Source organism: Eucyclogobius newberryi, unplaced genomic scaffold (genome assembly GCF_026437365.1).
Source record: "Eucyclogobius newberryi isolate DKJ021-1_F unplaced genomic scaffold, fEucNew1.0.hap1 SCAF_14, whole genome shotgun sequence".
Taxonomy (NCBI): domain Eukaryota; kingdom Metazoa; phylum Chordata; class Actinopteri; order Gobiiformes; family Gobiidae; genus Eucyclogobius; species Eucyclogobius newberryi.
This window is the reverse complement of record NW_027315768.1, coordinates 10937066-10954181: the sequence shown is the minus strand read 5'-3', so window position 1 is coordinate 10954181 and position 17116 is coordinate 10937066. Positions and strand designations below refer to the sequence as shown.

Here is a 17116-nt window from a genome sequence, read left to right as displayed (position 1 = left end):
TTTTGGTCACTTTGCTCTCTGAACATAGAAGCTTTCACGATCTTCAAAAATGTTCTTTTATTACATTTAATAAACTTGCATCCACAGATTTATATTGGACATATTAACTTCAAAAGCCGTTTTCTTCAAATGCATTTTCCTCCCCAGAGACATGAAGAGCAGCTCTAAAAGTAGATCCTACACCAACTTTACAGAGGTTCAGAAACGCTGACGGATCGTACCCAAGAATTTACTCATATTTAATTCTAAACCTGATTTTTCAAGTTGTAACTCCATTGAATAAGATATCAAAGAGACCAAATATCCCCTCTGTACATTTATTGTGTGTTTACTATGTCAACTACATTTTAAACCTGGCTCTACTCATGTTTATGATTTATATGACATTAACAGACTTTGCACACCTGACACTGACTCACTCATAGAAAATAAATAATACAAAATAAATGAAGACAAGTGAGACAGTGAAGAGTTTAAACAATAATGCGTTTTTCATACGTTTTTCAAATGTATACGTCTCAAATATGTGCAATTCTAGTCAAAAAAACAACAATAACAAAACACTTTTTATACAAGAAACCAGTAAATGAAGAAGCATTTAACTTTTTAGCATTTGAATGATTTATCTTAATATTTATAACGTTTTTACACGATATAAATAGTGGTGTAATGTATATGTTGGTAAGAATATAAATAATAATAGTCATAATAATAATACAAACAGACAAAAAGAAGAAAGCAAATGATTTTTGTTATTTTTGTTTAATTTATTCATGCAGTTTTTTTCTCCTGTTGATTTATGTTTTATAGCTACAAAATGGTCTTGCTGATGCTAAATGACAAGACGCCCCTGAACGCCCCATCTTTGCACCGATTCTTCTCTTTGACCGGTGTGTTAACTGGGATAAAAGTGCTCTGACCAGTTTGATGGAGAAACAAAATTAAAATCTGATCAAGAAGGTGCTTGGAGTTTCCTGTGCGCGTAGACGCAGTGAGTGACAGGCACTCCCCTCACCTCTCCTGTGTCAAAGTGCTCGAGTACTCAGGCAAACACACTCTACAAACCCTAAACGCATAATTATCCATCCAATAAAAGTTCACACACAGGTCAAGTGGAAAATGATCATTATTTCTCGATTGATTTTGTTAAAAAGCTTGGAATTAGTGTCAGTTTGGCCTGCGATCACATAATTACATATTGATAGAATATGCAATTGCTGGATGATCTTCAAAGTGAGGCAGGCGAGGTTGCACTGATCTGAACGCAGCGTACAGTGTGTGACTAATGTGAAGAGATGAAAGGCCGCGCACATATTTAAAGAAATGAGACGGGGAATGCAGTTGGACTCATTCCGGAGCGTTTTGCAGCCATGCGGAAATAGAATCTTTAAAAATAAACCAGGGACATTATAGAGAGTGAAAAGTAGCTGTCTAAATCTCTTGAGAGCGGAATTGTGCATGTCATTTGACTAATCGTGAAGGATATCGAGATGTAAGCAGGCTTCTTTGATATTTGCGTGATACGTTTCTTACAGTATAAGACCAAAGCAGATCACTACAATGTTTAAGATATAACAAACCAAGTACAATGTGTTTGTCATTTTCAGCTTAAAGGATTTACAGACATCAACACTTCAGTCACTAAGCTACAGTACGTGCTAAAAAAACAAAACTAGCTGGGCGATGTGGAGAATAAATGTGTCACTGTTTTCTTATGTTGATTAATCTAAATTATTTTTAAAAAATCCCTCAATTAATTTTCAGTTATTTATTTAAAATGTTTACAAAAATATAATAAATAAATATAAATTATATTATATTTTATATAAATATAATAAAAGTGGAGCAAAACACAACAAGAGAGAAAGCAAGAAACAAAAACAAGTAAAAAGAAATGTAGTCCATAGTCTTTGCCCACAACTACAATCGAGAAAATGTAACATATGGTGATTGTTTATTAGCTTAGCTTTATTAGTTTATTTATTAGCTCCACTGGTAGCATTGCTCCGTTAGCGGTGCTGTGTTTTCTACCTACCGCCGTGACATCATCACCATTGCTTGTGTTATATTGATATATTGTATTATTATTGAATTGTACATATTTTTGAATGGATAGATGAATGTAGCGATTCAATTGTTAAAATATTAATTAGCATTTTTTGTTTGTTTGTTTGATGCTTTATAGGGCAGTACAAATGTAAGCAACACATTGGCAAAGAAAGATTCAGTTTAGAATCGACTTCACAAATCAAACTTCATTTTTAAAGCGCTTTTCATTCATAAAATGCTTTACAGTGCATTAGAATAAAACGCTTAAGCCCAACTGTCTTGCATGTATTTAAATGTATTGTACTTGGACAAAATATACATATACAAAAAACTTATATTGTGCTGAAGTAGAATAGTTTAGTTGAGTAGAAGAATGAAACTTCAGAACAAATGTGAATTCAAGGTCTAAAAAGTCAAAATCATTTGCCAGGTCGATTAATCTTTTTACTGCCCACTTTGAGCTATAACTGCCTCAGTTAATTTTTGAACTTACTACCTCTCGCTGCCAGTTAGCTACAGAGCGTCATATCATTTCATGCTTCCTCAAATTGGAACCGAATGGAACATATTGCCCAAAAAACTAAAAAAGGCGTCCTCAAAGTAAAAAGGCAGGAATGAGTAATGGCCGTCACTCTGTTAGCCCCGACATAACGTAGCCACCACTGTTTTATTATAGTCCTTATGCTGGCACTGTCACGTAGCATTAGCATAGCGCGTACTAGCTACCCTCACCACAATTATTATCATATTAGGCACACACGCGTAAGCTAAAACATATGTGTACGGGAAATGTGTCGCCCACACCAGAAAATCTTTTTTTATTTAATAATTGTTGTTTTGAAGGTTGGAAATTGGAATATTAAGCAGGCTTTATTCTTAATAAGGAAACTATTGTAGTATTGACATTATTACACAGTGTAAACATTGGTTTAAGCAGATGCTTCTGATCCTTTTAGTTACATTTGACATTTCTTCAAATGTGTGCATACATTGAAAACTCAAGATTGTGAAAGAAAATATGATATTATTAGCAGAATAAAAACAATAAGATGTTAATTTGTGTCACACATCCGCCATGTAACTACTTAAAAAGGGAAATTAGCTCTAATAATGCAAGAACACATTGCATAATAAACAAATAGAGGTAATACACTCTCAATACACTCTTTTTTTGCCATTTAACAACAGACATATATTGAACGCTTTCCTTCGACCTGCTACAAGTCATTTCCTCAACACACGGACTCAGAACTGTCATAAACATATCAAGGAAAGAAATGTAAACCAAAGTCTATATCAAGGATAAATGTGACTTTTATACTTGTTATTAGACTGTAGCAGCACATTCACATTTTAGTTGTGTTTTAAGCTCTTACAGTAATAAGTATTTAGGCTTAGTAACTATAAAATTAAGGGGTCAACAGTAAAAGTGTTAATTAAGTATTTACCATGCCTGAATCATTCTTAACAATTTGTTCATTATCAGTTAATTCTTTGTCCATGCTTCATTAAGGCTACTAAAAGTGTTGTTATTGTAAAGTGTAAAAATTGAACAAAACAGTTTCAGCCGTCGCAGTCATTTTGTGGTTTGTGGGCAGAGCCGTGCTGCAGATGCAATATTCTGAGGAATGAGCCCGCTGCGAATCAGGCGGCCCACTGAAGGGTGACGCCGCTTTAATGTTCATCATATAAAATCAAATCTGCACCTAATTCCCACAAGCCTCGCTGGGCCAATGGATGGAGCTGATGCCTCACTAAAAACAGCAGCTAGGGGGCTTCTTTATGGCCTTCTTTGCCAAAAATGTACCAAGGTTAAGGAGTAAAAAAGATTGGGTGTGTGAGACGTTGTAGCTAAAAAACAATCAATGACAAGGTCACGAGTAAGTAGAGTGGATAATGCAATATTCTACTGGGGCTCTCATTTATAAAACTTTATATGTGGAATTCTGACGTAAAGAGCACATACGGACAAAACACAAATGTCCGCAAACTTTCACATTTAATTTATAATCTATCTTTTTGAGCACAGTTTGCTTTCCGTCTTGTCTCTTTGGACCAAACTGCTAATTTCCACAAGTAAACGTGACATGGAAAGTCCTGTACATAACATTTTTGTACGTATGCATGCTTTATAAATGAGACCTGAACTCAAAGAGATAATATAACCCAGAGCCGACTTTATATACCATATTTTCTGGACTATAAGTCGCACCAGCCAAAAATGCATAATAGAGAAGAAAAAAACATATAAGTTGAAACAGGAGTATAAAATGTGGTTGCAAGTGTGAAAATAACAAATAATATCACATTTAAGTTGCTCTGGAGTATTAGTATATAAGTATAAATATAAGTCCCCGCCAAAACTATGAAAAAAGGTGCGACTAATAGTCCGGAAAATACGGTATAAGAAATGTAACTTTAGAACAGTGTTTGGACCTCAAAACTCCTGCCATGGACACAGTGACTGGATACCTTTGGAATTTTTCTTTTGGTGGTGGGAAAATATCACAATTTATTTTTTGACACAAACATCACCAACGATCAAGGATTGGACAGACATAGTAACGAACATGAAACAAATGGAAAAATAACATTCGGCTTGAATTAAAAAATGGACAAATTTGACCGACTTCGTACTGGTTGTGACTGTTATTTATTTTCGCTCTCTGGTTGGTTTCTGTTGTGTTCTATCTTTTGTTTGTTTGTTCTACTTATACGTTGTGAGTTCGACTCCCGGCGCAGACAATGTACTGCATGTCCTCCCCGTCTCTCATCCCCATTTCACAGGGAAAAAAAAACTGTCCTACCTCATAAAGCCTATGGGCCAAAAAATCTTTAAATTAAGAAATATAAGTCTTCACCAACCAATCAAATCTAGCAGTCAACAATGTACATATCTGCCTTTAGTTTGGTGCATTATGTAAATTTCCTGGTTGTCTCAGTGATTTTTTTTTAAAATTTGGATGGAATTTTTTTCAAGTCAATGCATTTTTATTATTCAAAATTACCTTTTAAAACTTGCATTCTTACTGTAAGTGGGCTCGCCTCTCCACAGATTTGACCTGTACCTTGGCCTGGAGGCAACGCCTGCTTGTTTTATGGAGATATCTGCTTGTCTCCATGGAAATGTTAATGCTTTGCCTGGAATGTTCCACAGTACGTCATGTAACTTGGTCATGTGCCGCCTCATGTTTGGAGATATACGTTTAATGCAAATACTGTGCAAAACATCTCAAACAGAAAAGCTAAAGTGCACCTTTAACCCTACCCAAATTCATTTCATGCACCCTCCTCAGTGTTTGGTTGCGTTTATATTTTTCATGCTTATATTATACATTGTGACATCACTGGGCCGTCCGCTTCTATTTGCTTCGAAAGTCCTTAAACTACATCTTTGCCAGACTCTAAATTCAACTGCACAAAATTGGCCATAAGCTACAAGTAATTTAATGCAACAAACAAAACATTTATTATGAAAGACAATTAAAAAAAATCTGCGTGTATGATTTTCTAGATGACTTATTTTGGTGGGATGACAAATTGTACTGTTTTACACCAATCAAGCAACAGTTTGTGAAGAAAAGTTGAAAATGACTTGAAGTAGAGCACAGCTGTTCAGTCTTATGTCTCTTTTAAACCATATATTTGATGCCGTATCAGAAATCTGCAAAGTATTATGGGCAATATCACGGTACATCTCCACCTTTAAACACTTTCAACAGAAAAGAGCAAAACTCCTATCTGCACTTTTCTCATATTACGCTCTGAAAAGAGGCTCTGGCAAAGAGGTAATAAAAAGCGCCACAGACATTTTTCATCCCGGTTTCTGTAATATAGATGTCACTGCGATGAGGATATGTAGACCCAAGCAAAATGTGCTTTCCTCTGCTGCTGCTTGGTCAAATGGAGATATTGGGAAGAACAAGGCCTGAGGCGGGGATAAGGCACTGTGCCCCTATGAGCCAGGAGGGCCGTGTGATGCCTTCAGGGACCTCCACGACTTCAGCAAACGTGAGTGTTCAGACAGCTGGGGAGGACTGTGCCCGTGGCCAATAACACTCTGTTACACTACCTATACTTTCTTGTCTCTAGGAGTTACAAAAACTAACTTAAATTATTTATCTTTATTAACAGCAATGCTATTAAATGTGTATGTTTATAAAGTTTACAATTGTTTTACAGAAATTATACTATTTTTGTGTTTAAAATTACTGTCGAGTTTAGGTGAAGCAAACAAGTGTATTTTCCCAAATAAGATTTCATGTATGATCAAGCACTTTACTTAATCTTTTTAGCTGACTTATTTCACAGTGTGTCTTGGTACGTTTAGTGTTTTATATAATATTCTTCATAGTTTATTTATGTGGTTGTTTTGAATGTTTTACCGTACACTCCGAGCTCATTGCACATGTTTTCCAATGGGGTTTTCAAGCTACAAATGGCTCAGTTTTGACAAAATAGCACAAGGCACTAAACACCATGAAAATAATGTGGGCATTTTAAGATCAAATTCTAAATTCATATGATTAAGCTAGAATTTAGTTTAACATAATTTTCTTGCAATACCATATGCATTTGTACATCATGAAAACAAAGGCTCACATTTAAAAGAAAAGGCACAGGGGCTAATTAGACTAATTCATCTGTGAATTTGAGTTGGATTGTAATAAAACGCACAGCATTTTGAAGTTTAACATACAAAGAACACAAAGAACACACCACAGCTGTCCCTACTGTCCCCATTGCCCCTACTGTCTCCTCTGTCCTTGATGACTTTGTGTGAGCTAATGTACCTGTGTCTTCACATCTAGTATGAAGACACAGATACATTGCAACATGAGATATTTACACAGAAATATGGTCCACAGTAGTGATGCACATCAGGTCGGGCCAAGAAAGTTTCATTTCTATGTGACAGGTTCTAAACTGCAGGCCACCGTATATCACATGTCCGCGCTCCACGTGTCTTTGCGTTTCGCCACGTCTAGATCACTTCCTCGTCTAGATCACTTCCTTCTCCGTGAATATGGGTCTGATAAAAAAATATCGAAAATACGACGTGTCCCCTGGACAGTGACCACTGTCCACTAACATCTTCTTCAACAGTGTGCAAACACTTGCGCCTCCTGTTAGAGTGCTCCCCGGTGGTCGTTAGCTAGTACAAATCTATAAATCAGAAGCACAGTTGTAATGATCACAGGGTTCAAAGCGTGGGAAAAAGTAGCGGCTTAGTCCGTACCGAAAAGTACAGTATACTCTTGTCATAAGACGGACGCATTAGCCAAAGCTCAGAATACATGAATATCCTAAATGAATGTACTAATGCATCCTTCCCGGATGCAACAGGTGGGATAATGGACGCTGTTTTTAGCTCAAAACCCAGAAAGGCTCATTATGAACGACACGTGTGTCCATTAGAGATGGACGACACCAGCTACAACACAGAGTTGTGCTGTGTGTATGACTGTTGGTGGTGGTTGTAGAGAACAATGACGGCCTTGCGTCTGTCAGTCAACCCAGGGCAGATATGGCTACAACTAACGCATCCACATTTAGGAGGTATAACAGTCAATTCATCAAGTATTGACTAGTTAATTTAACTCCATAATGCATTTCATGATGGAGTAATGAAAGGTTCATGTTAACAGTGGAACTCATTATGATCATGATTAGTTAATGTTATTCATTAATAAACTCATAGTATGACTAGTACTAACTTGGTGTAATATCGTAGCAAAGGATTCAAGTGTAGTTATCTGGACACTGTTTTGAACATCAAGACATTTTGTTACATTTATGGACATTTGCTAGAAAAGCAGCAAAACAGAATGGCCTGGATGCTGAAGTAAACACAGGATTGTAAGTATTACTAGTATCCATGTCTGTATCGGGTCCCTGGGTCTCACCTGTGATCCTTTCAGAGCTGTAATCCGCCTCTGCACACGGCGCTCTTCTGTTACTTTATCGTAAGCTCCCGCTCTCTGATGACTTGATAACGCGATTACATTGAAAACTAATCCTAAGAGTTTTTTTCATAATCTGAACTGAACGAAAAATAATAATTTTGATCAAATTTGGGCTGCTGTGAAGTTGGATGTGTACTGGCAAAAAAAAAGTTAACATCAGGACACAGTATTCAAGTCTACCTTTCTTTTAATAAATAATAAATCTGTTTTGCTCCAAAAAGTGCACACAAAATGGCACTTTGTACATTTGTGGAAGAGAAAGAGGATTGTGTTTTTCTGAACACTGGATTTAACACAATTTAAATTTTTCCGCTTGTTCCATGTGGTTATAATTGCTGTAATTGTACCGGTTAGCGGAGGCTAGCGCTACATGCTTGCAGTGTTTTTTGCGTTTGTGAAAGAATGAGGACATCCCATTCTCAGCGGATTCTTTGAGGACCACGATAACAAAATATCAGACAGGCTTGATATAAATCACAGTTCTTTAGTTTAATCTTTGTCTCTGTCTCACTGTGAGAACTACGACCCACAATCTTAGAACCACGACTCAAGTCTTTCCCCGCAATCTGTAATCTTTCTTTGCAGACGGCCAAATTAAAGTGAAAATGAAACCGTAATGCGCTCTCTGAATCTAATTAGAGTAAGCAGGAAGTGCGCTGTTAGCATGCTAATATTTGTTAGCTTGACTGTGACGGTAAACTCTCTGACCTCTGAAAGTAGTGAAAAATGCCTATAAACTCATCACAGTAAATAATTAGGATGCTCAGAATACATTAGGTTAGAAACGAAAAAAGCCGACTGCTGCAAACGGTTAAAGATGAACTAGTTTTGTTTTTTGAAGTTTTTTAGATGGTAAAAAGCAGGTGCAGCACCTGTAAGCACCCTGTAATGACTAACAAAAACACCTAACACCAGTTGCCATTACATTACAGTGCTTTATATGGTACATAATATTGCAGGTGCAAGTATGGTGCAACAAAGTTTGACCTTTTTGTCCTGCTGAGAAATTATTCAGCATTTATTTCTTTTTTACAACTTTATAAACATATTCTAAAGCTTGCCCCTATAACCCTTACACATACTAATACAAGCTAGTAGTTTCTTCTTTTTTTTGTACAAAAAATTTTCAGCTGTAATAACACCAAATGGGCAAACTTTTTCTTGCGCCTGGAAAACTGGGGCACAGTCCAACTTTTGTGTAGTGTATATCCAATTATCCCCTCATCACCACCTCCTCGTAGGCCCCGACAACCTGCTCCCATCCGACATACCAAACACAAGAGTCGAACAGGAGACGTATAATTCATCCCCTCAACACCACTATTACACGCAAAAGATTAATAAACACCATCGGCAGTCACCGCGTCAACGGAACCTCCAGAGACCCAACCAAATTGGAAAACATCTCACTGGTTAAAAATATAAAACCAAGTCAAACATGTATGTCCAGCCACAGCGCGGGAAACTGTATATTATTCCCATTATTAAAACAATCATGGCGAGGGAGGAATGCGCCGGGCGATTTGGGGCGCACTGGTGAGGAGGTAATGACCCATATGCTGGACACATGGGACAGTTGACTAAGCACTTCATGAGCTGAGGCTGGAGTATATTGTGGGGCTGTCTGAGCCGGTGTGTGGGGATTTTGCAGTGTACAACAGCCCGTATTGGAGTTTATTGCAATGGAAGTAGTTTATTATGCAGTAATGCAAAAAGGGTTTTGATGGTGTGGGTTATATTTGTCTGGATCTTACTTTTACTCATTCTGTCCGTAATACAGATAATAATGGCCTCAAACTAAATCTGCCAAACCCAACCAGCCCTGCACGTAACATTCTTAAAGCAGATTTGCTTAAATAGGGCCCTTGTCCCCAAGCAGATACAGAGCAGGTCACATGGTAACCAGCCCTACAAGTCCAATACTATCGTTGTTATAGGAGATACCGAAGAGCAGTACAATGATAATCGCTATCTTTAAAGAATTTTCTGGCCCCTAGGCCTTATTAGACTGGAGAGGACAGTTGGAAATGGGGGATGAGAGAGAGGGAAAGACATGCAGTAAATAAATAAGTCAGAGTCGAGAATCGAACTTTGAGCCTGGCATACGTGTGCTGTGTCTTAACCATTCAACCACCGGGCAGCACCTATTGATACTTTTTCTATTGAACTAATTTACCCCCAACTTTTCAGACATTATCCCGTTTTGCAAGGATCAGAATTCACTCTTAATGTGTCCCTGGCCAAAAATATTGACCAAAAGTTGGTCAGAGAAATAGAAAGGATCTAAATCACAGTCAACCTTAAATGACAGTTAAGTGCAGATTAAAACTAAATTAACTACAAAAATGATAAGGATTTTGGCCCATAGACTGCACTGAACAGAACAGCACAGCCCGATTCAAACTCTCGATGCTGCGGCTACTCACGTCAGGCATGTGTACCCAACAGCACAACTTCTAGTCATTTCAACTATTTTCTTATCCCTCTTTTCTCACCCTACATGACCCCGTGCGACAATCACTCTCCACGATTTATCACACTGTTTTCTGTCAACTCTGTGCACAGAGAACGACAAAAATCCCTCTCAGCCACCACCACTGCCACCGCCTTGAAGTGATTTGTAGTGCGCTCATTTCGACGGCTGCTTGTGCTAACGTTTGGCGCCAGAATCCGCACATAGCAGATGCAACCACAGCCCTGTCTCTCCGTGTCGCACATGGAGCCCGCAGATGCGCGCCGGGCCAAGGCTGTGACTTTAATTATCACCTTGCCGCAGCATAAATGAATGTGAGAGGTGTCATTTTCAGAGCGATAACGAGAAGCAATGCGTAAATCCCCTCATTAAATCACATCAGTATGTTCAATTCGCTTTTATGCAGGTTTTCTAGGCTGGATTGTTTGCCGAGGGGTTCTTTTTTTCACCGATGATTGCTGGGTGCACAACTATGCTTGGTTCCAAAGCTATGTTGGTTATTCATTAGAAAAAACACATAAATACATTGTTGGAGGTGAAACCAATCAAAGAATTCAAGACAGAGAACAGAAAAAACAACAGAATTGTGTGAGAGGGATATGGAAGCTGTCATTGTGACTTAGTTGCGTAACAACCATAAATAATTAATATAAAGCCACTGAGTACACTTTCAATTCAGTCTCTTTAACAACAAAGACTAAATTAATTCAAACTCAATGTCTTTGTTAGGCAATTAAAAGTGTAGTTATTCCAAAGTGCTACCAAGGATTTTGCAAAGAAAAACATATCGTCAAAAGATATATGGAATAAAAGTTAGTTTGGGGGGATGAAATGACAAGACGTTTGATACAAAAGGCAATATTTAAGAAAATAAATACTATTTTGAAAATATGCATAACACTTTCATCATATTAAACAAAAAAATATAGATTGTGGGGTAATAAAAGTCAGTATTGGTTGTACTAATTAGTCTTGGTAATGAATTTGGCAACACACATTGTTCTTTATTCAGACCAGTTTTGTCAGGTGATGTTGCTGGGTCTTGTTAATTGATTTACACAGGTTTCGGCGCAGTTTTCCGACAGATAAAGGCAGGAAAACGGCTCCATCGGCAGGCCGACCTCTCCAGGGCAGCATCCCAAGTGTGAGAGAGTAAAAATGCCCCCTCGTCCTGGTTTATAGTAGTTTTTGGTCCTTTTTTTTAACGTTGTCCTGCCTCGACCGATAGAAAAAATACACTTGTGTTCATCAACTGATTACACACAATTCTAAGCCATTGTTTTCTCAAATGCATTGTGGGTAACATTCCTTGCACATCGACACAACAGCTATATACAATCAGGAGGATTCACTACTGCTGCCTCTTCACACCTTACCGTTATCGCCTCACTTTATACCTTCAAGATACTTTTTTATCCCACCTTCAATAAACTATGGTATAGCCTTCTCTATCTCAAGTCTTTTTTTTCCATCTCGGAGTCAAAATTGGTTTTTGGTCCAAACAATAAAACCTCCAGTGCTGAATGTAAACAAACGTGCTTCGAAAAGTTATCTCAGCCAATCCGTGAGAGAAAGAAGTCCAAAATTGCGACACAGAGTCTATCTATCAAATTCTCTCCAGCGACATTTGCCCAGCCTATGATGTATGATTTGATTACTATCACACATCTATGACATTTCACTAAGCTGAAAATCAATGAGACTCGATGGGGAGGTTGTCTGGGATATAAATCATCAGGCTGCCTCTTATCTACGCGTCTGTGTGACATAAGATGTAAAATAGAAGGGAAAGATAGCGGTGATGGGGAAAGATAGAGGGCAGAAAGACTGTTGGAGTGGGCGTGATAAGAATGCTAAAAGAGGAGGGTGAGAGGAGATGGCAGGAGATAGGAAAGCACACAGTATAGCGAGTAAAAAGGCTCAGAAGTGTAGATTGTGATAAAGGAGATATGCGATGGGTATAAAGTAACGATTCAAAACAGAGAGTTGCCTCCATTTGGATAATGACTGTCAGCAACTTGGGATGTGTTCACACTTCCACACACAATAATAAACTAAACCGGAGCTAAACTTTGACTATACCATGGCTAAACCAGGATAACTGAGTAAACGTGGGTCGAGTAACAATTTTGTAGGCACTGGCTGTAATTAAGTCTTTGGTTGTGTGGGACTTGGCTGCATGGGGCCCCTCAAAAAGATCTTAAATGGTCGAACATTGTAGGCTAGTCCCAATATGCCCTGAAGAAGGCCCCACGTGGATGAGACGTTCGGATGGAAGTCGAAAGGTCTAAATTAAAGAACATTTTACATTTTTAAAGGATAGTTTGGACATAAAATGTGTTTAAAATGATTATTACTGGAGTGTATTTATATAGTACCAGTTTCCTCTTGCCGCTTCACTGTGGCACCTGGTGTTGCAGCGGTCTCACATACAAGTACTGACCAGGCCCTGTCCTGATTTCCTAAGCAGGACAGGGCTGAGTCATTGGCAAGCAGGTATGGGCTGAATTATGAGTTTGACAAACATTAAATAATGCACAAAATTCAGTATTTCCCCCAAAAAATAAATCTCTGACTGTAAAGAAAGAAGTGCTTGAATATATTAATGTTGTTCACATAAGACTTTTGTTACTATAGGTTTACTCACACTGGGAAGAGTAAGTGAAATAAAATAATATTACTCAAAACAGAAAATTACTCTGAAAAGTACAAATTCATATTACCGGTAATTCATATTAGGTAAATGTAACTGCAGCTATCAATTATTTCAGTAATAGTGTATCAATTGTTTATTTTGATTCATTAATAAAATAACACATTAGGAGTTTATGCTCAAAATAAAAGGTAACATTTCTCTTCCGCCGTCCAAATGTCCATGATGAGTGCATCTGCCATGGAAAGGGACGTCTATCTTCCACAGAAACGTCACAGCTCGAGATTCTCCACTAAAGTGTGGCTTGTATGAGCAAACGTCCAACCAACTTCTCTCAACCGAGCAGCAAAACAGAACGACTAAGAAAAGGAACTGAGGTCATATTTTTATTTTGATGTTGTTTGTTGCTTCAGTTGTAGTTGTACACAACTGAAGCGCTTTCTACAATGGAACACTCCAGGACGATTGAAGGATTGCACTGACTTTTTTCCGTGTTAAATCCAAATCTTCCAAATCTCAATCTGGCTCGTCAAATGCCGTATCGCTTTTTCCATCTCCGTGTGTTTTGCATCTGCCTTGTTTTTCATCTTCTCAGCTCGTCTGCCCAGTTACTTCTTTAAACTTTTTTAGCAGCATCTCATGTTCTAAAGTAAGATTGTTTAGATCAGTTTCCTTTTCGTTCTGAAACATTTTGGACCTATACTTAATTTTACTTTGAATCAACGCTACGTCTTCTTGAATTTTGGTCAGATTCTTAGTCGTTTGATGCTTCTCCTTCAAAACTTGTGCCAGCTCCTTTTCTATTTTCTTCAGGTTGAGTGATTCTTTTTCAACCGTTTGCTCAAGCTCCATGAGGACATCAAATTTGTCTTCTATGGTCTGCAGAAAGGCTTTGGCCTCTTCATATATCGCGGTGTCTTTCGCCATCAAGGTTACGATGAATACGGTCCAGTTGTCCCTGACCAGACAGACTTCGGTTTTCCTCTTGTTCGCGAGATGCAGTTGCAGCCCATCAATCTTGGTTTCAGTCTTGGTCTCAGCATCTCGAAGTTTCTTTTCTGAAATCTCTCTTATATGATTCATTTCTTCTTGATGTCTCTTCATAAGATCCATGATTGGAGTTTCAATGTCCGTTTGATGTATGTTTACCAGCAGAGATGCCAGATCATTCTTAAGTCTGTTTTCAAGTATTGTTTGCTCCGCCTTAAATGTCTTTTTTGAAGCTACGCTGTCAGCTTCGAGCTCACCAATAGTGTTTTGATATTCACAGAGAAGATAGCGCATTTTGTATCTGTACATCTTAAGTTCTAGTTGAAGTTTGATTTCGGTTTTGTGCTGCTCTATGTCCAGGTTTTTGAGTTCAGCTTTGGCCTCATTCAGTTGCTTCTCGGTGATGTCCCAGAAGTCATGCACCTTGTCCCTCTCAAGCCGAAAATAGTTTGACTCCTCCCTCTCTCGATCAAGTACCTCCTGCATATGCTGGATGCGGTCTCCTATCTGTTCTACGGTCAGGTCATCCTTAGAGAGGCCATCTATCAAAACAGGCTTCTTCTTTTTTTCAGCCTTTTTTCCTTTTTTGGGCGGCATGTTTAACTAGGTTTCAAAAAACACAAAAGAAGACAAAGGGTTGAGGAAAATGTGAGGAAAATGAGCTACAAGGATGCTCGGAATTGAGGTCTTCTTCGTTGGTGTTTTAAGGCGGTTGGTATCCAAGTTCTTCTTCTCTGGTGTTTTATGGCGGCTGGTATCCAAGTTCTTCTTCTTTGGTGTTTTATGGCGGCTGGTATCCAAGTTCTTCTTATTCTTCTTCTCTGGTGTTTTATGGCGGCTGGTATCCAAGTTCTTCTTATTCTTCTTCTCTGGTGTTTTATGGCGGCTGGTATCCAAGTTCTTCTTATTCTTCTTCTCTGGTGTTTTATGGCGGCTAGTATCCAAGTTCTTCTTCTTTGGTGTTTTATGGCGGCTGGTATCCAAGTTCTTCTTATTCTTCTTCTCTGGTGTTTTATGGCGGCTGGTATCCAAGTTCTTCTTCTTTGGTGTTTTATGGCGGCTAGTATCCAAGTTCTTCTTCTTCTTCTCTGGTGTTTTATGGCGGCTGGTATCCAAGTTCTTCTTCTTCTTCTCTGGTGTTTTATGGCGGCTGGTATCCAAGTTCTTCTTCTTCTCTGGTGTTTTATGCCGGCTGGTATCCAAGTTCTTCTTCTTCTCTGGTGTTTTTTGGTATCCAAGTGTTACATTACTGCCAGACTTTATTCTGTAGACTTTCTTCACTTAGACTTTATTCCAGAGCTGACTCTTCTTCTTCTTTGGTCATCATCTGCTTTGATGACTGATGACAACGCTATGACGTCACCCTTGACAACTGTGTCAATTCTGTCATTCTTTACAGTTCTTGTAAAATGCACCTTTCCAGTTGGTTGCCAGCCGCCATTAAAAGCAACAACTTTTTTTTTTCCTCTCACGCTTTCTTTTTCTCGGCACAGCGTAAAACACATACTTTGAAGATGTACAACTACAGAAGACGTGCAACTACAGCGGGTGGCGATAAGTGCACCCACTGTTGACAGCCAACTGAAAAGGTGCAATTACCGCCACTTACTGTAGTGGTACGTCTTCAAAGTATGTGTTTACGCTATACCTGGGTGGAAGGAGAGAGAAAGAGAGAAAACTGAATGGAAAATGTGCATTTACCGCCACCTACTGTATTTGCAGGTCTCCAAAGTATGTGTTTCACGTTATACCGTAAAGAAAGAAAAGAAAAGGAGAGAGTGAGAAAGAGAGAGAAGGCAGTTATAACACTTCAAGTTGTAAAAAACAACTTGAGTGCAGCTTTCAAATAAACGTTTCACTGTTACTGAAAAACGGGCGTTCTCAATTATTGAGTTAGTGATTGTAGTTTATCATTATTCTCGCATCTTTTGTCCAATTTTCGTCGTTCAAAGTTCGTTTTGTAGATCATCTTTACTTTCGGTATTCCTCGGTCTTGTCGTTTTCGTGGGATCCGTTGTCTTTGTGAATTTTACCATCTCAGAGTGACTTAACGTTGGTGATGTCACAGAATGTTGGTACTGTGTGCCATCATAACTGTACAGAATATAGCTGTGCATGCACGCTGTCACTCGCAATGGTTTCTTGCCATTCAGCCTCTAGTTTATATTATATGCATTGCCAATTGTGCCTGGTGAACCTTTTGTTGTAAATAAAGTGATTGTTATTTTTATTTATTATTTTTGCAAAGGTGAAGTGGTGAGAGAAAACAAGTTTGTCCTGGACACCTAAATCTCTCGCCAGGTCAGCCAAAAACACACACATACAAAGATCTGGCAATGGTGGAAAGAGCTCTGAATATTTGTACTCTGTAACTGTAAAAGTACAGTTACATTATCTAAGAATGTACTCAAGTCTGCTGCCAAATTGTACTTGAGTAAAAGTAAAGTTTTCTAGAAAAAAAGCTACTTAAAGTTCTAGTTACTAAGATACTAACAAAGATGAGACAAACAAATATATCATATAAACCTATAAGAAACCCATTTACACTTAGAACATCAAAAATTAACTCAGTTTAGTTGTAATAAACTGAGCACCCACCTCTGGAACCAAGTCTACATGAGAACTATGGCAGGATCAAACCAGGACAGAACCATGACAAGTCAGAGTGCCGCTTTAAAGGAGCGTTCTTTTGGCGCAAGTTCCCAGAGTTTTGGTACTAGTTTGCCATCTCTGGTGTAAAGCGGAACTGCATCCACTGTGCGAACGACTGTACCAGCACCAAGTAACAATAACTGAAGACACATCTGCTGCTCCAGAATTCATTAGCATTTATGGACATAGTGTTGTAAGAAAATCTATGTGCGTGTTATTTTGTATTTGCTGAAATGTTATAATCTTAAATACAGTCACTGAAGTAGAGCTTTTCTACTTGCACAAGGAGACACCATACATGTACAGAGATGTCTGAAGCGTCTTACACAGAGA

General features: G+C 38.3%; 1 protein-coding gene across 1 annotated transcript in view; it reads right to left on the bottom strand.

The window, feature by feature from the left end:
* Positions 1-14728, bottom strand: part of LOC140360069 (dynein regulatory complex subunit 4-like) — a 38487-nt gene extending 23759 nt beyond the window's left edge. Inside the window, exon 1 of the mRNA XM_072445384.1 lies at positions 13855-14728. Within this exon, the coding sequence (XP_072301485.1) occupies positions 13855-14728 (874 nt within the window). The remainder of the gene's footprint in view (positions 1-13854) is intronic.
* Positions 14729-17116: the final 2388 nt, after the last annotated feature.